Source organism: Salarias fasciatus, chromosome 18, assembly GCF_902148845.1.
Source record: "Salarias fasciatus chromosome 18, fSalaFa1.1, whole genome shotgun sequence".
NCBI lineage: Eukaryota > Metazoa > Chordata > Actinopteri > Blenniiformes > Blenniidae > Salarias > Salarias fasciatus.
Genome location: NC_043762.1, coordinates 16,518,052 through 16,543,472, shown reverse-complemented (window position 1 = coordinate 16,543,472; position 25,421 = coordinate 16,518,052). Strand labels below are relative to the sequence as shown.

General features: G+C 42.4%; 1 protein-coding gene across 2 annotated transcripts in view; it reads left to right on the top strand.

The window, feature by feature from the left end:
- Positions 1 to 23,036, top strand: part of LOC115405470 (SPRY domain-containing SOCS box protein 4-like) — a 45,716-nt gene extending 22,680 nt beyond the window's left edge. For both annotated transcript variants that reach the window (XM_030115058.1, XM_030115057.1), the window contains exon 3: positions 20,287 to 23,036. In XM_030115058.1, coding sequence (XP_029970918.1) covers positions 20,287 to 20,414 — 128 coding nt within the window. In that variant the 3' untranslated portion in view covers positions 20,415 to 23,036. The remainder of the gene's footprint in view (positions 1 to 20,286) is intronic.
- Positions 23,037 to 25,421: the final 2,385 nt, after the last annotated feature.

Sequence of the window (25,421 nt, the reverse complement as noted above, 5' to 3'; positions counted from 1 at the left end):
GAAGAAGTGACCGAGACAAAAACTTTATCTGTATCCGGCGCAGGTGTGTGGGTGTGTGATGGATGTCTGTGATGTGGTAGGAATAACTATTGTGTCATGCACCGGAACAAAGTAAAGAAACTGACCTTGCGTTGAATCATCGTGGACAGAGGACCAAGGATGTTGCACTTCATGGGTTTTAAAGTCGCGCTTGACTTGTTTATGAGCCTGACCGTTAAGGAATTGTAGCGAGGAAAAAAAAAAACAAAAAAAAACACCCGAGTTGTCTGTCTTGTCTCATGTAAGCTGTTTCCATACCTGCGTCGGAATTAAAAATGGGAAAGGAGCAATTTATTTTCCTCTTCTCCTTCCTGGTCACCTCACATGTCGACGAAATGACTCTGTTTATCATATACGGAGAGAGAGAAAAAAGTGGATGAGTTTCCCCTTTCATTGGCCCTGTGGATGTGCACAAGGCCACCCGTGCACGTGGTTGATGTGATATACTGTTTGTCCAGTTGCACTAGGAAATGCATGTGTCTGAAAAAGGCAGAAAGGCTGCAGAAGCCTCAAATTCAACGCTAAATGCAAATACTTTTCTTTCCTTTCCTGCTGCCACCCGGTGACCGTTTCATCTAAAGATACTCATTTAAACTCACTCGGAAAAATAAAGATGTCAGTGATTCTTAGACAAAAGGTTTTGCTGAAGACCTGGGATGTGGTTTATTACAGATTCTAGGGTTTACTGCAGTTTCAGGTCATGTCTTGCAAAAAAGTGTTTTCTCAGAAGCATCTTGAGATTGCTCCATGTTTTCAACATGAAAACAAGTAGAAATTAGATTTCACAGTTAATTGTGAGGTTTTTGCTGCTTTGCCCTGTGAGCGCCCGTAGCCACGCTACAGGAAATACGCCGGCTTCACGCTGAGTGTGACATTATACACTGATGCACTAGACAACAGCGAGCAGTGCCAACATTTGACAATGATTGAAGGGTTCGGTCAGAGTTCCAGCTGTTATGAGTGTTCGGACTCCTCCCGTTGGTTTGTGTTGATCATTTTATGACCGCCAAGAGAATGCGATAAGCCAAACTAGCGGCACTGCACGTTGTGATTCAGAGGTTATGGACCGGTTTGAAATGAAAGACAGAAATTACAGTTGTTTGTCAGCTACGAGCCTTTTTTTTTTTTGCCATATTGTCAAATAGAGAGAGAGAGAGAGAGAGAGCTGTGTGTTCTGTTACCACTCAGAGCACAGAGCGCTTTTTGCTCTCAGAAACCGTTTAGCTGTTGAAGTTAAAAATATTCCAGCTTTTAGCTCAAGAAAGCCGCACATCAAACGGGTTGTCAGTTGTTTCGTAGCAACGGCAGCAGCTGTGACGAGTGTTTTCCTCCAAGCAGCTGTTTCAATACCAAACAAATAAGAGGAGCCTCTTTATCCAGAAGCCAAAGTTTGTTTTTAGCCCTTTGTGGAGAACACTTTGTTACTATAAGCCTGTTTGAGCAGCGGATACAATTAAACTGATGGATGGAAAATCAGTTGAATACTATTACACATCGATGAATATGTGTTCTTCAGTGTTACACAAGGCATTTTTTTCATTCTCTGGCTGTCATATGAGCTCAGATGAAAGCCATAAATATTGTGTAATGGACACGTATAGAACAGCTTGACCCCAGACGTTTAAAGCAGGTGTTTTAAAGAGGATATAAAAATGATAATGTGGCCTGAATGCGTGACCTGCCCATGCTCTCATATAACATCTTGTGCAATGAAACGCAGCAAAATTGTTAATGTCGTATCAAATTCCATCTGATGTCGGCACAAGGACCTTGGGGGGAGAAACTCTACAGCTCTGTAGTTCTCTATAAAGAGGCATTTACACGAGTTATTTGCTCATAAATGTTTGTCAGCTTTACTAAAAGCTCGATCAGCAGAGGCAAGTTTGCAGATGGATTGGAAAAGGCTGAGGTCAACTCTTTGCAGAGTGGTCAAGGCAATAAAAAATACTTTCCGTACTCTTTTAAAACCAATAAAAGAAGCATGACGGAGTAATTTACTCTGTGAACTTAGCCAGATTTTTTTTTTTTTTTTTTAACCTTCGGTAGATGATTTGGTGTCATAAACCTCTTCAAGCATTAACTGGGCACTGACTTTAAACGGCTTCAAAATATTACCGTGCCCGTAGATGCTAATCCCCACCAAACACACTGACAAATAAATTCACTGGCAACGAACCGCAGTCTGCCCGGGAGGAAGCGACTGCCGAAAGCATCTGGCGTCGCGTTTGGTTCCAATAAAACCCTGTAAACACAACCCTCGGCGGCACATGTCCGGAGACAGAGGAGCGCTTGAACCAAATTAGTGTCACATCCGCGGTGCACATCTAATTGAGAGAAGCTGCTATGAAAACAAAACAAATGCCTGCGCGCTGTGTTCACTGACGGCTCGCTGAATTAGAAATATGAGCGTGGCTTGAAAAATGAGGATTCGCCTGACCTGCACGTCTGAACGAGCTGGAGGAATTCCAGCGTGAGGCTCGGAGAAATTTTTCTGATTACGTGCAACTTGAAATGGGCTTTTCTCAGCCTGTCCGGACGTCCCCGGCCCAGAGCGATGGGGCTGCTAACAACGTCAGCGACCTTGTGTGGCGTCATGACTGAGAGCCTGAGTAGAGGATTAACAGTTAGTGTCAGTTGAGGGGAGACAGATTTCCTGAAACCAATTGACAATTTGCTCAAATGTCATAGAAGCAGTAAAAACAGCTAAGGGTGAAAGAAAGAATTCCTCCTTATTTACACCCTGAACACAAAATGCATTAAAAAATGTTAATAAGTGACAACCTCAGAGAGAGCTTCTTGAACACCACATTATTCTTTACATGGAAAAGGTTTTATTCGGTACCCAGGGTAAAAACTGTACTCCTGTACTTTGTACCTTACATAATCACAATTTGACACGATTTTAGGGGTCAGAAATACACTATACAAAACACAATAGCAGCAAATGTACATAGGCACCAAATATAAACAACAATCAAAGCAAATAGTTTTACATTTATTGACATTTCCGTTCACTTGGTCCATTCGAGTATAATAATACTTTTTGGAAAAAGAGATGCCTGTTTCTTCTGTGACTGAGAGTTGCATGAGAGGGTCGATATTGCTGTTTGACCCACTCAACAACTCTCATCAATATAAAGAGTTGGCAGTCCTGTTTGTGCAGCATCTCCAATAAATACAATAAATTCCTGAAGCTCTGGATTACAAGACAAACGATTAAAGGTTCAGTGGCACAACATTAATGATGAAATGTGGGACTTTATGACAGAATCGGGGTCAGGTGTGATTATGCAACAAGCAAAGCTGCACTGAAATGATGTTTGTGATTAAGTCAACTCCAGGAAAGTCCCCTTGATTAGGCTGAACGCCGACCTTTGGCCCCCATTAGGACGACCCACCATCAATAAACTGCTTCCTGCTTGTCTTGAATCCCCCCCCCCCTCCCCAGCTGCTCCCTCTCCTGGTCTCCTGAGCTCCACCCTGACTTAACACCTCTTCAAGCCTTCCCATGATTTATCTTCCTCTCCTCACGGTCCTCCTTTCACCCTTTCTGCAGGTTTTGTTTCTGTTGTGCTTTCTGTAACTTCTGCTCTGGCTCTGCTTGTACCTTTGCCTCCTCTCTCTTTTGCTTCCCCCTCTCATTCCCCACGTCTGCTTTCAGCCAGGCTCTCAGCTCCTGCTCTCTGCGAATCCACTCCTCCTCCATCCGTTGGTACATATGAAGGGAGAAAGGCCACCCGCCATTTTCATCCAGCATGTCCTCGATTTTACTCAGCATCTCTCCCACCTGCTTGTTTTCCAGCTCTGTTTTTTCTCTGTTCTCACCTTTTCTGCTCGCCTTTCCTAACTCCATCACGTTTTTTTTGCGCCAAATCCCTCCGAGTTTCCTCCCGCTCCTGTTCGCCTCCTGCTTCAGTCCTCGCTTGTCAGTGACAGCCGTCTTGTTATCCAAGACGTGGTATCGATAGCGACACTTCTCCATCAGCCACTGCAGGGCGGGGCCTCCCGATGCGATATGCTCCTGCACGCTGCACGCCCTTCGTTTCAGGCAGTCCCCGAACGTGAACGCCACCATCGTGTGTCTCCAGACGGCGGAGCCGTAGACCTCCATTCTCCTCTCCACTGCCTTCCTCTCCTGCTCGGTGAAATCCAGGAGAGGGATGACTAGCAGAACGATGTGGGGTCCCTCAATCCCACAGAGAGACAGCGCTCTCAGCTGCTCAATCTTTTCCAATTTAGGGACGAACTCCTCCGACGAGCCCCAGCCTTGCGAGTCCACAACAGTCACATGTCGCCCCGCCGTGAAGGCGCTCGCAGCGGTGCTCGCTCCGCCGCCTCTGGTGTCAAAAACCTGCGGTTTGCCAAGCAGGGTGTTACCGGTGGAGCTCTTGCCTGTTCGTTTGGGCCCAACCAGCAAAATCTTAAGTGACCTTGTAGCTGTAGAAACAAGGAAAAAAAAAACAAGTTGTCCTTGAATTAGAAAGCTTTCTCTGGCTTGATGATTTGCTTACTTGTTATCTAATATTTCCTTGTACATTAAAAGATCCAACAGATTATTCAGCCATAAACTGTGGAGGATTTATGAGTGCATTGATTAGATGGCGTGAATCATACCCACCCACATCAATCATATCTGTAGCTCTCATAAGTGGTGTTCATCTGTTTCTCCTGTTACGCTTGTAAATGCAAATTTTAGACTCGCTTTTATTTTTCTTTCCGCCTTTGCACAAAAGTTGAGTCAGTGTTGTGTTAATGAGTCTCACTTTAGTAAGAATCGGTTTATTTATAGCATACTTCTGCTAGTATCTCTAACTACAGGTTAGTCGTCGGCGATCCACTGCATATTGCTTGTCAGATTTTTTTTTAAAAACTCAGTCGCTTGTACCACATGCTGAAGTATTCATGAATTTGAAGTCCATTTACCTGAATTGCCATGTAGTACGTTGCTTTCCATTTTGACTCTCTTCTGGTAGACCTCTTCACACTGCAAGTATCCGTCGAGCAAGCAGCCTCCAACACGAAGCCTCAGTCCGAGCGTCGTCTCTTTTGCTATATCGCAATGAATGCTGGGACCATGTACTTTATCCAGATTTAATAAAGCCACCTCCCAGTTTTTATTGCTGCCTTGATGTTGTGAAGCTATAAAGCTATCACACACTTTGATTCCTGCAACCAGATTGTTTTGTGGTCTTCAACCACTGTTAATTTTTAACTAGTGTGCCAGGAAGTTGATTTGAAGCAGGCTGGTCCGAGGTGGTAGCTCGGCTGAGCGGTAAACTCTCCGACACAGACGCATCGTCCGTCTCCACCTGCTGTCCACCTTACACTGGCTTCTCATTTCACTGGATTAACTTTCTTGCTTTGATGCATCATGTTATATTAGGATGTTTTACTCTGTAATCCACATTATTGAACCACATCTCAGGCCAATTGTTTAATGATTAAATGTCATGTTTTGTGTTTGTATATTTTAGTCTAATCTTGAGCATATGTTTTATATGAATATGTTTTAACCTGGATTATGTAAAGCGTGTGAAAGTTGCTACATTTTGTGTCCCTGTTACACCTGTAACTTCAGCAAATTGCACAACAGCAGCGGTCATCTGACCTGATGCTTCAGCCCTTGACTTAGTGAATTTTTTCTCATCTCTTTCGTGCTTCCGTCCAATAATTATTGTTTCACAGCCTCATTACATATGAAAAGCTACCTATCAAAGCATATCTCAAACTCATTTGCGTCACGGTTCACGTTTGCTTTCTCTTAAACTGGGTCTCCACACCTGACACATTATAGTGTACTCGGGTCAGGTGTTTGCCTTTTGACGTTGTGTGGGGTTAGCATTTGGGTTAATGACCCCGTGTGTTATTTTTGTAGGTCATTTAAGAACATTGCATCCTTTGGGGATGTTTGCATGCATCCCTTTATGGAGAGTTTCTAAAACTCTAAACTTGGCAGCTGTTTTTGCAGCAGTACTTGAATTGGTTTATTTTTAAAATGATGGCTACCATAGCAGATTGTTGCACAGTAGCAGGTCATCCAAAGGCAATTTGGAAAGTTCTTCAGACTTGAGATTTAGTTTTAGATTTTAAATCTATGAAGAAAAGCTTGGATGGTCATAATGAAGAATTTAAACATTTTCAAAAAATGAATGTATAAACCAGGTATATAATAATGAGACCTAATGTAATTCTGCATTATTTTCTATTAATCTGTAGGTTTCTAATTCATAACCACTTTGCAGAGGTTTCACACATCAGTGTAAAGTTACACCGATCTCTTGCCCCTGTCTGTTGTCACCCTCTCTTCCTCTGGCTCCAGCGTGAGTGAGTGGGCAGACATGCACGCCGACAGACTGCTGCTCTGACCTGACAGGTAAAGCCGTGGAGGGATCAGCCGTGTTTTTAAGTCCGTCTCAATCAGATCGGTGACAGAGGCCCGCCCTCCGCATGTGTGCACGTGCGGCAGCTCGTGCCTGCATACGTGTTAATGCACGTGCGTGAGCCCTAAAGACTTCTTCTACTCTTAATCCGTGAAGCTCTGTTTCTCTGTTTCTGTTTGGAACTTTCGCCGCCCCCCCCCCCCATGCAGAGTTAATGCACAATGACCTTTTGTGGTTGCTCAGATAATTAGTTTGCTTTGTCTAATGAGACTGGCCATCCCTCAAATTATGGGATAGTGTTTACGCAGCGTTTGTGTGGACATTGCATTCATTAGAATGCCAAAAGTAAGCTCTCTCCAGTGTCTCTGTTTAGGAATTCAGCCATAAACAATCATCTGCTGTATGCAAAAACCCTTTACTCCATGTATCTTTGCAATTTCTTAAGTCTTCGCCTGACTCTGTTTGGTAACATATTCATTTTTTTTACAATGTCAGTTTTGACTCATTATGTAGATTAGCATGACTTTTATGTGATTTATTAAAAATTCATGAGACAACATAATTCCATAGTCAATGCAGCGGATACAGAGAGAAGCTGCATAGTGTGTAAGTTTAATAACTTTTACACTAAGTGCCATGTTAAATGATAATAATGGCGTGACTGGGGTCAGGCCAGGCTTACCTAACGTCATTTATGTTTTTCCGTTAACCTTTATTTGAAAGGTCGGTCTCACCGAGATTTAATTTGCAAGGAAAACTGGGTTAGTGGAACATCAAGTTCAAAATTACAGTCAAAAGAGAAAGTGCAGCCCACGAAATGTGTGTAAAAGTTACCATAATGGTGAACTGTACAATAAAACTGCACACTAATAAAAGCGGAAGTGCTCCCGCTTCAGTTCATAACCTTTTGCTTTGTCCATCCATCCCTTAATCTGGTGCTGCTGGAGCCAATCCCAGCTGACTGTGGGCGAGGGCAGGGCAAACCCTGGGCAGGTCGGCAGTTCATCAGAGGACAGACAACCACAGAAGTTCACATTCACGGCTCGGGGCAATTCAGGGTCACAGATTAACCTCACATGCATGTTTTTGGATCTTGAGAGTATCTGCAGGAAACTCCCGACACAGAGAGAGAGAGAGAGAGAGAGAGAGCATGTAAATTCCACAGAAAGGCCCAGTCGGCATTTAAACCCATTATCCTCTCAATGTCAATGGAGAGCACTAACAGAAGCTATTGGAGTGCATGTTGTACATGTTGGAGAGAGTACTGCTAATACTGATTTTCACTTCTCCTCTGAGAGGCCAAAAACACACAACCTCCTAAATGCACCAAAAATGCGCGGCAGTGCTTTGAAGGACGTCTCTGCTGCATGTTTTCTTTTAAGCCCACGACTTCAAACATTCCTCTTAAAAAGAGCTGAAGGGAATTTGTTTCTTCTCTAAATGTGCTACATCTCCAGCGTTATCTGATCCACCTTCAGCCGAATCGCTGCTAAATTTCTCTCTGTCAAAGACAAATGAATAAATATGTAGCTTTTCTCTGCAGTGAAGGCAGACTAGAACCTTTTCACTCCTGCTGATTATTCTTCATGATTACTTTGTGGCGAAACTGTTGAACTGCTTTTTGCATACTTCAGTTTTAAGGATCAGCTGATCTGTGCAAGCGATCCAGTGTCATGAGGTTTGTCAGCATCATCCCAGGTTTTTATCTCAAATATTTCGGATTCATTTGAAGGCGTGTTGACAGCCAGTGGTGATTGGTTAAACATTGGCTCGCCTTTATGAAGCGTATAAAGTGGCTCTTTAACTGCTACTCTCCTCTTAAGTGCACCTCCCCACCTGCTGACTGTGAATGAGTCCAGCGAGAGTGACGAGAATAAATGAAGATTATAAACATGCAAGTCATAAAACTGAAAGAACGAGCTAAAAGTTTCTAAAACGTAGTGCTGAGTCAGATTAAGCTTCGATTAATTTCTGTATGATTCTTTTTCTGTGTGTCCACCATTTGACTCTGTCAATAAGACTTATCGTCTCTTGAGACGGGGTCTTTTCTTTTAAAGACACTGATAAAATGTCACTCTTGAGGCATTTGTTGAAAAGCCTACGCACGGGGAAGAAGGACAATTAATTTATGGCGTGTTTAATAAATTATGCCGACAGATTTCCTCCAATATTGACACTCTAATGAAAAATCCACACATTGCTGCGGTTTGTAACTGTCAAGGATATCTGAGGGTCAGGCAGACCAGCTGGGCGCTCTCCTGTCTTATTTATCACCCTCTCTTCTTCACGTCCGTCTTCCTTTCTCGTCCCGCGACCTCGTCACATCTTTCCGTGCTTGATCTCTGTTGCTCTTTTCTCCTCTTCCTCACCCCCCGTTCTCCTCCTCTTTCTCTTTATCTCCTCGCCTCTCATCCCAGAGGAGACTGTGGACTGTGGATTTACAGTAAAGCAGGACGGTAAAGAGAGAACCGGGCTTTAAAAAGAAACACTGCCATGGCTTTTATTACCAGCTCCCCTCGACCAGCCAGCTCTGCCCACAATGCCTCTGCGTTTCTGTGTGACACTAATGTGCCTGATAAGATATGAGTCATACCATGGCATCTGCACAGATAAATTTAATCACCGAATTTAGCTTCAGCCCAAAAATCTGAAGGTGGAGTTTGCTTAAAAAACAACAAGTGATATTTACATCCTCTTTCCCCAAATCTGTGTGGGACGAGCTTAGTACAACTTTCTTTGCAGCCATTAGTCCTCCCACCCCATGGCTGCTTCTTTTTTTAGTTCAAAAGGGTTTTCTAACAATGCCGCCGTGGATTGTGGCAAAATGACTGCGTAAGTTGTGCACAATGGCTTCCTGAGCGTGTCTTAAAGTGCGATTGTGTGAAGAAACTGGCGGCGTTAGACAATGAACCGCAGAGGAGCAGAGAGGACGCCGCCGGAGGTACATTTGTTGTGGATAATGCCGGCTCTCCTCGGCGGTTGTTGAAGGACGCCGGTGTGTGTCGGGAGTTTGGCTACTTGTGTGTTTTGAAAAAGGAAAGACACTGTGCTCAAAGATTAAAGATGCACCTCGGTTCCCAATCCTGCCTTTGTTGTGTTGTTTTCTGTTGCCAGTGAGGTTTGAATGTTGTTTTTATTTTTATTTTTTGGGAGCCTCTCATTTTGTTGTGGCTTGGAGGAATACCTCAAGCGGCCTATTCCATTACCATTTATGCTGTTCATTAAAAACATTATAATGCAATTTGTACTGCACTCCTGGCCTCTCGGTGGCCCCGTAATCCAGCCCTCGTATTTATTACTCAGCGCTGGCTTGTTCAGGATCGTGAATGCCGGATTCAAGCGTTGAGGATGCAGTGAGAGCTCTGGATGGTGCTTCAGGAGGGTCAACATTCAGCGCAGCAGGCCTCATATTGTACACTGAAGTGCAATCTGATATTTAAAATGCCTCATTTTATTAAGGATTTAACGCCTTCGCTATCAGCTCCTTTTGTTTTTTAGTTTGAAGCGACTGCACATCCAATGAGATTTGAAGCCTCTGCTCGTTTCTTCCCCTGAGCTCCTCATGTTTCCATTTGATATCGCCAGAGAGCGAGCAGACTCTGTTTTTAAGTCGGTGTGACAATTAAAGCACAACAGAAACTTTTAAAGCAGCTTCCCAATTAGCTCACGTCTTTGTCTTTGTTGCGCAGAGGAGTTTTTACTTTCTTCAAGTCGAGCCGACCTGCCAGAGACGAGCTTCACATGGACGATAATACAAGTTAAAAGCAATCTTTTCTCCAAAAAAAAAAAAAAAAACTTTAAATTGGCAAAGGGAGTGATTTAAACCAGACAGCTTCTTGTGCTTTGACAGATTTGAATATTTGATGCGACAGAAACACTGGTTTCTAATATTCAGCCTCACATGCGACTGTTTGCTACAGATACCCTTGCCCAAGATCAATCTGGACAGTAGGATGGTCTGGGTACTTTGCGTGTTTGTTTACTTGATGCATTCTGAGTTTCTCTGATCATTCCTGATTCGGAGAGGTGTTAGCCGCTTTGATTTACCATACGCGTGACTCTACATTTGTCCCTTCTGCTTTCTGCGTTCGACCCGTCGACCTGTTTATTGTAGATTTCCTGTGAGTAAATGTTTGTTCTTTCGTGTGTGTCATGTTGACAGAAAAACACACTGCTGTGGGCTCGATAATTTACCATTAGATTAGGAAAAACGGAAGAGGGCCTTCAAAATCTGTGGTGACATTATTGAGCTGTGTGAATGGATACATGGTTTTTAGGGTTGTGGATTTGTCCGGACATCCTCCCTGTTGTCGTGTGAAAGCCTCACAACTGCAGTTTTGATCGTTTTCACATTGTATTGACTTTAATTAAAGGATTAACGGATTACACGCTCCTTCAAATTCTTCAACCTCTTGGGCTTCGAAACCACTTTTGAAACTAACTGGATAATGACAGAAAATGCCTTGTCATCATCAAGCAAAGGCAGTTTTTTTTATTGACGTGTTGAGAAAATGCGGCTTTCAGTCGACAGTGATGGTTTCTTGTGAGGCAGGATGTTTGAAACACTGTGACCTTGGACGGAATAAAGGCAGAAAGAGGGCTGAAAATGTAGAGAGGAGGAGGAGGAGGAGGAAGGAGGCAGAGTGGGGTTCCTCTTTGCTGATGGACGAGCTTTGCTGGACGAAAGCTGAGAGAGAGGGATACAGTTACACAGGAGATAAAGCTATGGTAATAAGAGGGGGGGAGGCTTGAGAAGGAAAAGGATCGTGTTTTTCTCAGAAGTCACTCCTGTCTGCTCTGCATCTTTGATTCATGCGGTTTCAGACATTAAACAGCTCATTTGAATTCATTCACTTCTGCGTGTTTATTGTCTGCTTTTTAATTAGTGAATCCAGTTAATCCAAACTGATCTACATTGATAGCGATCCCTGTGGTTCCATTATTCACAAAGTGGGGCTTTTTTTTTAAGTCCTTTATTTTTAAAGGTATAACTGTGTGACTAAGCGTTCACTTAGATTAACTCTGCTTTTAATTGCCTCCAGTAGTGTACTGTAATAGATGAATACTGAATTAATTAACACGGTATGTAACAAACACAGCTAACTGGGATGGAAAATTGACAAAAGATAAGTGATTGTCAGTAATTTAAAAGGCAACAAAACAAGTAGCCAATAAAGAACTCCGTCTTTTTACCTATAAAGTCACATGACATATACTCCAGCCCTCAGGACCCGAACTGGGATAGAGCAGTAGAGGAGACAGATGGATGACTGAAGTTGGACTAACCTCTTCATTTTACAGCCTTTTTTAAGAGGAAACATTTCTTTCGTCTAACGAGGGGTGTGTAAATATCAAGGGCTCATTCTCAGGTAATGAAAAACCCGCTGCTCCTTAGTCTCAGCTGGATAAATAATTAGGGACCGAGCCCGGAGGGCATGGTGGCCGCAGGCCACCATGCCCGGAGGGCAAGGTCTCTATTATTATTCGTTCGTTTATTATTATTATTATACTAACGCCCAAATAAACGCGAATTTGACCCCCTAAACATGCACGAAAACTCACCAAATTTGGCACGCACATCATGACCGGCGAAAAATTTTATAAAATACAAAAACGAACACCATCGGCTCTCTAGCGCCACCTATATCCCAAAAAACGTCTAAAACAGTCGCCACGGCCCACAGGAATGTCGTACAGAGATCAAACCAACACTCACGCGTTCATCTCATCATGATCTACATTTCACGCGCTGACACCCCTGACCTAAATCCAACAGGAAGTCCACTATTTCCCTTTCAAAGTAAAATTTTGATCAAAATCACACCTCACGAAAAAATTATCTCCTCCGAGACCGTTTGTCGTACAGACATAAGGGTCACGCGACGTGAAAGAGGACAAATTTCTCTACAAAAGTTGTGAACAACTTTGTAAAAAGTCCCACGGTGTGAATTTTATTAGCGTTCAAAGTTGGAAGTCTGAAATCCTGCCTTTCTCCGGCCCTCATCCGTTATAATGGGGAAAAAAGGAAAAAAGTCGCCTTTTTTCAGCACCTCGAACAAGTGGCGACTGCGGCTAAACCGTAACTCCTATCAACAAACCGAGCACACGCAAAGTTCCAGCAGGTTCTCCCGAACAAGATGATGTAACATAAGTGGGGAAAATATCATGTATCTGTAAGTTTTCACAGGTATAAGTGGGTGTGCGCTCTGCATTTTTTTGCCTCTCAGTTATAATGGAGCCGGATGGGGAAAAATCTCGCACTTCTCACAAGCTGAGGCCTCTACGGTCCAAACTAAAAGTCTGACTGCTCTGAAAGCCTCACCAACTGAAAGAGAACACATTTTCCTGTCAAACGTGATATTTTTTGTTCAGTTATGCCAAACAGCAAAGGAACAAGGAGCAGTTGTTTCCCCAAAAAAGACTTTTATTTTCTCCTCTCTCCACTCTAACTCACATTACCATATATGGGCATGCAGAGCAGTTACACAGCTGACAGCAGCTGTCAATCAAACTCTGTCACTCAGTGCCTTCATTCAGTGACTCTCAAAAGCAGATGGGAGAAGCTAACAACTCCATGTTTGTGGATGACTGATGCCACCAGCTCCATGTTAATGGATGGAACATGCTAAGAACTCCATGTTAGTGGATGGGAGACGCTAACTACTCCATGTTAGTGGATGGGAGATGCTAACTACTCCATGTTAGTGGATGGGAGATGCTAACTACTCCATGTTAGTGGATGGGAGATGCTAGCTACTCCATGTTAGTGGATGGGAGATGCTACCTACTCCATGTTAGTGGATGGGAGATGCTAACTACTCCATGTTAGTGGATGGGAGATGCTAACTACTCCATGTTAGTGGATGGGAGATGCTAACAGCTCCATGTTAGTGGATGGGAGATGCTAACAGCTCCATGTTAGTGGATGGGAGATGCTAACTACTCCATGTTAGTGGATGGGAGATGCTAACTACTCCATGTTAGCGGATGGGAGATGCTAACTACTCCATGTTAGTGGATGGGAGATGCTAACTACTCCATGTTAGTGGATGGGAGATGCTAACTACTCCATGTTAGTGGATGGGAGATGCTAACAACTCTGTGTTAATGGAAGACAGATTCTAAAAGCTTCATGTTAGTGGGTGGACGTCTCAGTCGCTGGCCGGCGGGGAGGCTCGGTCCCGACCAATGCCGCTTGCGGCTTTTTATTATACTGACCTACCAAGTAAACGCAAATTTGACCCCCTAAACATCCACGAAAACTCACCAAATTTGGCACGCACATCATGACCGGCGAAAAATTTTATAAAATGGAAAAAAAACCAACATCTGCTCTCTAGCGCCACCTAGATCCCAAAAAACGTCTAAAACAGTCGCTACGGCCCGCAGGAATGTCGTAGCGAGATCAAACCAACACTCACGCGTTCGTCTCATCGAGATCTACATTTCACGCGCTGACACCCCGGACCTAAATCCAACAGGAAGTCCGCTATTTCCCTTTCAAAGTAAAATTTTGCTCAAAATCACTCCTCACGAAAAAATTATCTCCTCCGAGACCGTTTGTCGTACAGACATAAGAGTCACGCGACGTGAAAGAGGACAATTTTCTCTACAAAAGTTGTGAACAACTTTGTCAAAAGTCTAACGGTGTGGATTTTATTAGCGTTCAAAGTTGGAAGTCTGAAATCCTGCCTTGCTCCGGCCCTAATCCGTTATAATGGGGAAAAAAGGAAAAAAGTCGCCTTTTTTCAGCACCTCGAACAAGTGGCGACTGCGGCTAAACCGTGACTCCTATCAACAAACCCAGCACACGTAAAGTCTCACCAGATTCTCCCAAACAAGATGATGTAACATAAGTGGGGAAAATATCATGATTTATGTACATTTTCACAGGTATAAGTTGGTGTGCGCTCTGCATTTTTTTCCCTCTCAGTTATAATGGCGCCGGATGGGGAAAAATCTCGCGCTTCTCACAAACTGAGGCCTCTACAGTCCAAACTAAACGTCTGACTTCTCTGAAAGCCTCACCAACTGAAAGACAACAAATTTTCCTTTCAAACGTGATATTTTTTGTTCAGTTTCGCCAAACAGCAAAGGAACAAGGAGCAGTTGTTTCCCCAAAAAACACTTTAATTTTCTCCTCTCTCCACTCTAACTGAAATGACCATATATGGGCATACAGTGCAGTTACACAGCTGACTGCAGCTGTCAATCAAACTCTGACACTCAGTGCCTTCATTCAGTGACTGTCAAAAGCAGATGGCAAAAGCTAACTACTCCTTGTTAATGGATGGGAGATGCTAACTACTCCATGTTAGTGGATGGGACATGCTAACTACTCCATGTTAATGGATGGGAGATGCTAACTACTCCATGTTAGTGGATGGGAGATGCTAACTACTCCATGTTAATGGATGGGAGATGCTAACAACTCCATGTTAGTGGATGGGAGATGCTAACTACTCCATGTTAGTGGATGGGAGATGCTAACAGCTCCATGTTAGTGGATGGGAGATGCTAACTACTCCATGTTAGTGGATAGGAGATGCTAACTACTCCATGTTAGTGGATAGGAGATGCTAACTACTCCATGTTAGTGGATGACAGATGCTAACAACTCCATGTTAGTGGATGGGACATGCTAACTACTCCATGTTAGTGGATGGGACATGCTAACTACTCCATGTTAGTGGATGGGAGATGCTAACTACTCCATGTTAGTGGATGGAAGATGCTAACTACTCCTTGTTATGAATGCGATGTTGAATATTTTTGCAAATAGGTCCCCTTCAATCCGACAGACCAGCTCTTTGAGCTAATTCATCTGTCTGTCAGGCTTTATTTAGCTTCAGCGCGTCCCCTCAGGTCAGTTTTTACATCCATCATGAAAGTGATGCTGCTGTTGCCATTTTCACCCTCTCTCCCATTATCATTTTCTACAGACAATAAATTCCGCTCTGTACTGCTGTTTGCTGCATCTCATTACAGGCGGCATGTCACACTGCGTGCCCCTATTACTTCTTGTTCCCATCACAGCAAACCTGGGGTCTCGATTCATATCCATATAAAATGTCTAATCAGGGAAGAAGTTCCTCTCCGGCTGGGATCACTTCACACGTCGTATCAATCAGGCACTGCATCAGTTGCCTTCAACAGTGTGCTATCTTTGAGAATTTATAGACATCGGCCACTTTAGTATAAATAAATCAATCACTGCAGATTGTAGAGGAATAAGAATTGCAGTGACGAGTTTGATTTCCAGTGCTGCCAACATGCTTGAACAAGTGGGAAAGATCTTTACATTCATCCTCTGGATTAATTAATTTTGCCAAATGCCTCTTTCAGGATATTTTATGTATGAAATATGAAGGATGGATAGTTCCCCAGTGTAAACATGATAATGAAAATCCTGATTAAAACCTCTTAAACCTGAAAAAATAAATCACTATTACCTAAAATTATGACAGCAGAGGTCTTGGTACCATATAAAAAAATTGAAATCTCTACACTAAATAACATTAAATGTTAAAGATTCCACACCGATTAAACTGCAACTGATGTAGGAGACATGTAGATATTTGGAGATGTTCCTAACTCTTGCTGCATTTTAAAGCCTGATTCTCCCTCCTGCTCCAAATGTGTAATGATGCAGAGGCAAATGACCTACTGCTGATTATCCACAGCAAATCTCTTCATTAGCTTCTCTCAGCACTGGAGGAGATACTTATAGGATAAAACATGATGGAAAATGTGTCGCGAAGAATTAAATCCGAGCGTTAATACAGTGAGGATTCCTATGGAGGATATTAAGCCCAGCTGATTACTGCTGTAAAGCCTTAATGTAAATCTGGGGAGAAGCCGATGGATGCAAACTTCGCAAACTTATAGTAAACAACAGCAATTGTGTCACATAAAACAAGAATAATATCAATATATACTTGAATAATATCTCTTTTTGGACCCTGAACATTGATGAATCCCAATGTGTATACCGGCTTTTTATAGATTTGGTTTTAAGACATCTTAGTGCATTGCATTGAAGCTATTGCGTTCACTGGGAAATCATTAGGCTCCATCATCAAGGCATTAATGCAGTGTAAACATGAGATCAGCAATGTTATGGGGCAGACTAAGCACTTCTGTTTTAGTACTGCAAGTCTTGTAAAACTGACTCCTCCTTGAGGCAATTTCATTCCTGCGCATTATTTCCAAAACAGAGGCTAATTAAGAATCTATTTTGGCCATAAAGGAATAATATTACAGCTCGTGAATGTTTACTTCTTCCGTCTACTTTTTGTTGTTGTGGAACTTCAAAGTTTTGGGGGGTTTTAGGGAAGAGAGAGGAGAAAGAGCTTCGACAGTGACTCATTGCTTTCTCCATCCACAGTGATGTCTGCGGAAATCGTCTTTGCATAACTGCTACTGCACTTAAGAGCCTACAAGCGTGCTGAAATGAATTAGATTTGGTCTGAAATTGCTCCTCTTGATAGATGCACAGCACACACACACACACACACACACACCAGCAGCTTTGCCCTGCTGCGATTCAAGAATGTTTGTAGCCACAGTAACCTTCAACTGACATTTTCAGATCCAGTCTGATGGCGTTTCAGATGACTCGAATGGCTTTTCCCTGTAAATCAACTGAGCAAACAATCTTCTGTTCTGCAGAAGAAGCAATGAGTCAATTGCTTATGACCATAAACCAGGGCTCTGTGTGTTTGTGTGTTTCTACACAGCACAGATCGCCATGTCGAGCAGTCGATGTCAGGTTTTTTTTCCGTTCTCCACCTTGTGTTTTGCTTGACATTTTCTCAACTTTTGTGCGAGATAACTTTTGGTTTCATGGAGATTTGCTGCGAAATGAGCTCATTATCGTATCCCTGCAACAAAGAAGGGCATTAACCAATCACACAGAGGTGTCTGCAAACACTCCGTGTCTCTGGTCATCAGCCAGCGAGGCGGCAAAGCCAGCTTAGCGTCAATGTTTATTTCTGTTGGCTCTATATTTAGAGCTATTAATGAGAGCCTGCTATGTTGTTTATAAGCTTTCAAACTAAATAATTTACAGTCCAACAGTTATATAGCACAACAACTACAAGTTGCTGTTTACTAGTCATTTTGTGATCATTAATGATGTGCAATGTTTTATAAGTCAGTTAATCTATTAAGCAAATAGTGATCTTATCAATTTGTTGTGTTAACTTCTTAAGCAGCAATAGAGTGTAACTCTGTGGAGGATTTCAGATGTGTCACTGTTGGGTTGCATAGACAAATCCGTCTGTTTTGGCCTTAGATTTTATAGGTGAATCTGCTTTTATGTGTGGTAATATTTTCACCTTTAAATATCAGAGGTGATGGGAATTGTAGTATTAAGATGAAGTGAATTTAAAAAAAAAAAACAAGCTCTTTTTATGACATTGATGTTTTTGAATGTCTTCTTGTGATTTTGAAGAGTCGTGTTATTCGGTCCTTTAGGCTGGCTCAGTTATTGGAGGCCTTGTGAGACTCGTGAGCGATTTAGATTTTTTTCAGACTTGAATGAAAAAAGATCTTGAAAATAACAAGATGAAAAACCTAACTTCAAACTGTCGACCCGCGCTGAGCCATTCTGAAGCACTCATAGCGTTGCATAAACATACCTCGGAATTTGCTTTGCTTTATGCTTTTACACATATTAAAAGAAAAGTCCGTGCAACTTTTCCTTTGCATCCATTTAGAATTGAATGAATTATTAATGGAAATATCAATATGGCTGTGTCCTAGCCAGACAAAAGAGTTTTAGAGAACCAGTCACGGCTCACTGTATCAGATGTTGATGCCTCTCAGCCTCCATTCATCGACGCTGGAGTCTATAAATGTGATGAGAACAGCCCCTTTAATGGCTGCGTAATTGAGAGTCAAACAGAGGTGAAAGCAGAGACCAGCGCTGCTGTCATGTCGTTGTGAGTGTGCGCGAGTGGCGAAAAAAAAGAAAAAAGTGTCTGTCGGTATGGATGGGCATTAATGTGACAGTTACACTGCAAGGGCACACACACGGGGAGGGAATGGAGGTGTTTCGAGTGTTGAGATAACCTTGAAAACACACACACACACACTCTATTCCAACAGAAACAGCAGGGACAGAGTGACTGGATGTGCTTTAATGTCACTCTGGATTCACACGAAGCACTTCACACCTTTAAACCATTGTTTGTTTTTCCAATACAGTGATAATATCTCAGAAGGTATCTGCATTTAAGAAAATAATATAAAAATAAAAACCACCTACAGATTAGAATCTTTCTTTGGTATTTTTTTTCCTTCCTCATAATAAGCTAATTCTCCAGCGTTCATCCTCTCCCCCTTTTCTCTATCCGGATGACTTCCACTGTTGTTGTTCTGCCCCATTTCACAGCGTTCTCCTTCCGTCGGAGTGCCAGCGGTTTGGTGCCGTTGTGCTTTTGAGGGGCCACTAGGTTCAGATTCTGCTGCTGCATGTATGATGTGATGCAATAAACCATGTGTGTGCACAGCGTGAGCCAGACTGTGCGAGTGCCTCCTCAGGTGGAAGAGTATGAGGAAGGGTTATAGCTTTGTCAGATTGGGGAGTTCATTTCGATAATGGGTCCCTGCACATCCCTGTTCCCTCCCTCGTGCTCTGCTGCGGTCTGTAATTAAACCAATGAATCGGCTGTTGTTAGAGGAAACTGAAACTGGCGATACTATAAAATCCAAGTGGTGGAAGGTAAAACGTAAAGCTGTTAACGCGCAATAAAGGAAGATAAACAAAAAAATCTGAGAAGAACAGCTGTTTATTTGTTGTTGTTGTTTTTTTACTTGCATTTATAGTCACAGCAATTACCGACTAATTACAATTAATATCTGGTTAAAATGCCGTTAAAACGGTCTTCCTCCTCCACTCACCTGGGAAACTACTCAGTTATTGGTTTTTATAATTTGATGCAAAACTATGGGAACGGCCACAGCTTACCTGTTTGTCTTTTATCTCAAAAAGTAATCAAATAGTAGCTTTTGGAAAAACAAACTTCCAGAACTGACAGAATTATGAGAAACTGGGATCTAGAGTGACCCACTACAGCTGCCTAATGCACAAAACTAGTAATGGATAATAAGTCCACTAACTGACAAACAGTTAGAAATACAGAAAAAGTTGAACCATTAACTTCTCAGCCATAGAAGATCAATGGAACAAGAATTTACAAAACTTGATTCCAATAAATCATGATGATTTTATGCCTAAATATGATTTCTTATTAATCAACTAATAAGTAATTCACATGTCAATAAAACAGCCTGATCCACAAAGGTTTCCACTCAGGAAGCCTCCTCTTTTCAGCACCCTGTGCGTCTTGCAGCTCAGGCAGCAGCAGTCTTCAGTATCTGTTACCTTCGTAATCCTGAGCTGAAGATCAAGGTTAGAAAATAGGTAGATCCTCAGTGACAGGAGAGAAGTAACAATGCTACATAAATAACAGCAATCTGCACCGACCTTCCACTCTCGCTGCGAGGCACATGATGTAAATTCAAGAACTTTGCATAAATCGGCTCTGACTGTGGAAGTTAGTGGCCATATGTGTGACTGCTGGTTGGTGTGTGCAAAGACGTGTTAATATTTAAAGATGGGCATTGTCGCTCTACTTATTGCTTTCATTCATTCATGCATATCGAATATGAAGATTAATTATGCATGCACAGAAAGGATAGGTGTTAGTGTAAACATACATGCACAAAAATCATGCATAATCGATCACAGGCCACAGTGGTCACATTTATAAACAGCGTATGGTTGTTTCCTGGACTGTTCCAGGCATCTGCTGTTCTCCTGTAGCTTTCTAAAAACACGGTCTTTCTCCTCTCTTTGCAGCTGAGCCTCTTCCTCTGATGGACCTGTGTCGGCGTGCGGCCCGCCTGGCGCTGGGTCGGGACCGGCTGCAGGAGATCGAGACCCTCCCGCTGCCCCAGTCCCTCAAAAATTACCTCCAGTACCAGTGACAGTGACCAGCAGGGCAAACTGGACACAAAGCAAACCACCAAGAGGACGTCTGCTGATGGTTGACAGGACGGGATAACAGATGACTGATGGAGACAGTGCGCCCATACGGGGAGCACTGCGGCTCGGAGTGATTTACAAAAGGATGCATACGAGGATGGTGGATGAACCGACATGAGTTCTGTAGTTTTTTTTTTTTCTTTTTCTTTTTTCGTTTTAGACTTGAAATAAATTATTGATGGTGGAATCCCATCAGAGTCTCACTCATCCAGAATGAAAGTCCAGGCTGTGATGGCACAGTGTGGTTCAGTGGTGAATAAAGACAGAGGTAACCACCGCCACCTAGTGTCCGGGATGAAAACTGGCGCGTAGAAAGCACACTATTCCCATCCATGGAGGCCTTTCTGACATGCCGTCAGTGACCATATCATTGCTTTTGGAAACCGTCGTATGTATTCATGATCTCCACTGGCACAGGTGACAGGATGCGGAGTCTTGATGTCCAAGAGGATTTTAGCTCTAATGTGGTTTTTATCTGATTGACTCGGGGCCCAGCTGAAAGCTCACGCCGCATACAGAGTAGATTAAACACGGCTCGGAGGTGAATGTAAAGTTCAGCACAGGAAATCAGTATGCCAAACTTATCTCAAGGCTTTATGCAAACATTTGCAGAAAGCCGAGCCCTTTTCAGACATGTAACATTACCAATCTGGCTACTCGAATATTGGCTTTTTGACATTTGTACTGGGGATCTTCAGGATGGATACAGATGCTCACAGTCCTGTCATGGTGTTCTGGTACCTGGTGCAGCACTGAATAATGCAGTCGCATAGGCAAAATAAAAATCACAACAGCAGTGATTGAAGTTTGCTGCAATTTAAGTCTTAATTAATTAGCATTGTCAGAATGACAATTTTAAAGTGTCTTAGAGCATCATACCTTTCAATTACTCTTGTATAATATCTGAAGAATGCGCAGGCACATGCATCAGGAGCAGCAGGATTGTATAGCAGGACCCTGGTTTATGTGCAATATGAAAAACATTTTATATGCATGTTGCCGGGCCGCACAGTGGAGCGGCGGGTTCAAATCCCAGCTCTCTGTGTGGAGTCTGCATGTTCTCCCCATGTGTGATTGAGTTTTGGTTTGCGTTTGTGTGTGTTTGCCCTGTGACTACCCAGGATGTATCCTGGGATACATATCTCAGGGGCCCTCTGGCCCCGAACAGAACGAGCGTTTAGGAGCTGAATAAATCTGCAAAAATTAAGAACATTCCAATAACTAGGGTTGATTTTTAGAACAGATTTAAACTTCAAATTTCTCTTTAATTGTGTCTTTAAAAAAAATGTCACATTTCCTTTGCTCTTACACCTCCTAAAGATCAATCACATCAATCTGAAGATCATCAGGAACAGGAAGAGGATGTTAGAACCAGAGAGATTTGCTCATCTGCTCCAGCAGAACGGTGTGGGCGCAGCTTCGTCAGACGTCACTGACAATAACTGAACGACCCACGGACTGTCGCCTCATTTTAACGCCAGTCAGGACCAAAGCATCACCAAATGTTACACATTTCACAGCGAGAGTAAATCCTCAGAAGAGGAAATACAAAGTAATTCAGACTGTTTTATTTTTTCAGAATAGTAGTGTGAGAGAAATGAGGTGCGAAGGCAAGCATGCTGTGGTTAATGTGTTTCTGATGTGCGGGCATTAAAATAAGTTTTCAGCTAAATGAGTTTCATGTCAGAGGGGGGCTTCGTTGAAGAACTGCACCGGAAGAATCTGCTTGTCGTGTTTCATTAGATCTCAGAGTATTTTTCACAGTAAACCGGAGTATTTCAAACCGAGCCATGGAGTGTGTGTGAGAGCTGTAGGTTGAGGCCCGGCGCTTAAATAGTGCTAACATGCTGTTACAAGTTCGAGACCCCTGCTGTTGTTTGTAGCGCCCCGCTGTAGCTCACTGATAGCAAGCAGCATCTGTCTGCTCTCTGCACATCTGTCTTAATGACCACACGCCACAAACCCAGCGGGACCAGAGCAGATCGAAACACTGGATCCAGGACGAAGACTAGCGCTGCAGGGTGACATTACAGCCGCTGAGCAGCGTGGCGGAGATGACCAGGACACACACACACAAGACCAATCACGCTTTTTTTACCTAAACAAAAGCTTGACTCACTTTTTTCCTTTTTTTTTTTCTTTTTTTTTCTTTTTTTACTTCTGAGTTTGTATCATTCATTACTAATATTGTCATGATTGTGAGCGTGGGCTCTGACTCTGATGGCGGTCAGATGATGACAGCGACCGTGTTTATTTATCACATCAAGTTTTGTTTGTTCTGTTAAACTGATCATTGACGGTTACATTCAGGTAAAGTTAAGACAAAGATGCTGGTGATGAAGGGAGAGGAAAAAACAAAACTTGTTTCTTCAATGCTGCTTTTATTTTTGTTATTACTATTGTTGTACTTATTATTATTATTATTATTAATATTATTTGGCGGCGGTCTTACCTGCTGTTTAGGTTGGTGAGAAAAGGACCATTTGAAGTGAGTGTGGGAATGTATGGACAGGCGGTGCAGTTGATATGTCAACAGTTATGAAATGTGAATAAAAGCCAAGTGAATTTGAGAGGGATTCCTTGTATTTTTTTGTGTTTGATAAAATGCATTTCAAACAAACAAACAAACAAACCTACAAACAGCACAACGTGATTTTCAAGGAAGACTCCAGTGAGATGCTGTGAAGAGCTTGATGCTTCTTTTGGGGCTCCGACAGTTTCAGCATCTTTAATTGCGTCTCAGGGAGCTTTTAATCTACCTCGGGAGGCTTTGGCAGGCAGAACCGGGCTGTAAACTATTTGGCCGTAAGTTCTTACAATTGTCAGGAGTGCAGTTTCCACTTCAGAAAGTAAACAGCCGATACTACACTCATCAGCTTGTGCAGCTGTAAATACGGATCAGGAGCGTCCAGGGACGAGCTGAGGCCTCGAATGCTGCAAAGTTCAGGTCAGATTGAAAACACAGACATCATCAGGTCCACTTCAGCGAATGTCAGCTGCAGGGACTGCTGTTGGGTGGATCAGTAGCAGGCAGACAGCGTAATGATGCTTTTGCATTATAATACACACACAAACACACACACACACACGCTCTTTATGTCTAAGTGCAGTAAGTTCAACCGATCAATATAAGTATATACATATTTATGAGGGTTGGAAGGCATTCTGGTTTCATTTACATTTCACACGGGACAGATGACATTCAACCCCCTTTCCTCATGATCACTGATATACTGGGATATAGTGTAATAGGTTCCACAGATTCCTGGACAAAATCAAAGTAGATGCTGCTTCTGTGCAAACGTGACCAAAAGTCTTTGAAAAAGGTTAACTACAGTTTCAACACTAGAGCGTTATAAGTATATATAACCTTGCTCGTTGATCTGATCGAGGTCTGACTTCACCCATAATCAGCTGGGTTGGATGGACTGATTAACATTCATAGTCACTGTGTAGACCTTAGAAAGGCACTTCTTCAATTTTTCTCTAACTGAAGGAGCACGGGGGTCTGTTTTGCTCTACTACACAGCCTTTTACCCCAAACGCTTCACCTTTTTTTCCTCCATGTTAATGATGTTTAGAGTGCAGGGACACGCAGATCCTTCAGTACATTAAAGTGCTCGTCAAAACAGACGACTACTGAAGTGAAGACCAAAGTGTTGGACTGGAAAACTGTGTTCTGATCAAAAAACAAACTTTAATACTTGCCGTGATGTGTTTTTACCAGGTAATACTTTTTATTCAATCATCTTTTTAACACTATACTTATAAAATTAAAACTTTAATTAATTTAATTAAAATTAAAATTATTTCTGCTTTTTCGGATTGTTTTACTTGAAAACCAATATTATCATTGATGTGGTTTGAAGACATTTCCTTTGTTTTATTTGCATTTTTATCTGAATATTATTCTTTTTTAATTGAAAAGGATTCCGTTCCTCAACCAAAAATAAAAATACTACAACAGAGCCATGTTTGATCAAACTGTTTGGTTTTCATATGTTGTCTCACGATGTTTGTGCTGCATGTGACAGTTAACATCCCCGAGGCGATCCAATCTGAAATGATCAGTAAAACAATATAGAGATGATCATTTGTGGAAAAGGTTTTGATACTGATCATGCTGTCAAACGTGATGGTCGGGTAAATTACCGACTGGAGGTGTAGATCTAAGTATGTTTTTTTCCATGTGAACCTGTATTGGACAGGTGAGGTGTGTAAAGTGTAAAGATACATGAACTGTCACTAAGGTAGAAATATGACTGCAAAGCTGCTACTATTTTCTGTTCTTTTTTTCTGTTTTTGCAGTGGTATACACTACACATTTCTTCCCTGATGAGAGGTAGTTTGCCCTCACAGTGGGCGTAAAGGTCATGAAATGAAAGTACTTTTTTTAAAATCAGAATGTTTTTGAGGAACATCAGAATAAACAGCAGTAACATCCTTCAATATTTTGCTTTTCTGACATCAGTTTCATCGCGAAACGTGACTCAGTGAACTAATGTGCTGAGAAGAACAAACACGGTCTGTTGCCAATGCAGCTGAGTGGGCCAACACACTCGTCAGATAAAACTGTTATGACTGTGACCATCTGGGACTGCATGGGCTGTTTTGGTTGGAGCGTTTCAGTACGAACACAAACTCTGAGTAAATAACATGGAGGGGAAAAGAGAGCTCAGATCTAAGAAATGAGGACAATGCTTGTTTTTTGGCACACACACACACACACACACACACACACACACACACACACACACACACACACAAATGAAGAAAATTAAAAAGCGACATTAATATTGTAGTTACATTGAGATTTGGAACTGATGTGTTAGATAAAGCAGAGCTGTGAGCTTTTGCATTCTGAATATAAAGATGCATGATTGTGTGCAGAATCTGGTTAGCAGAATAATCATAACACACAAATTATCATTATTACTTCTGATCTGTGG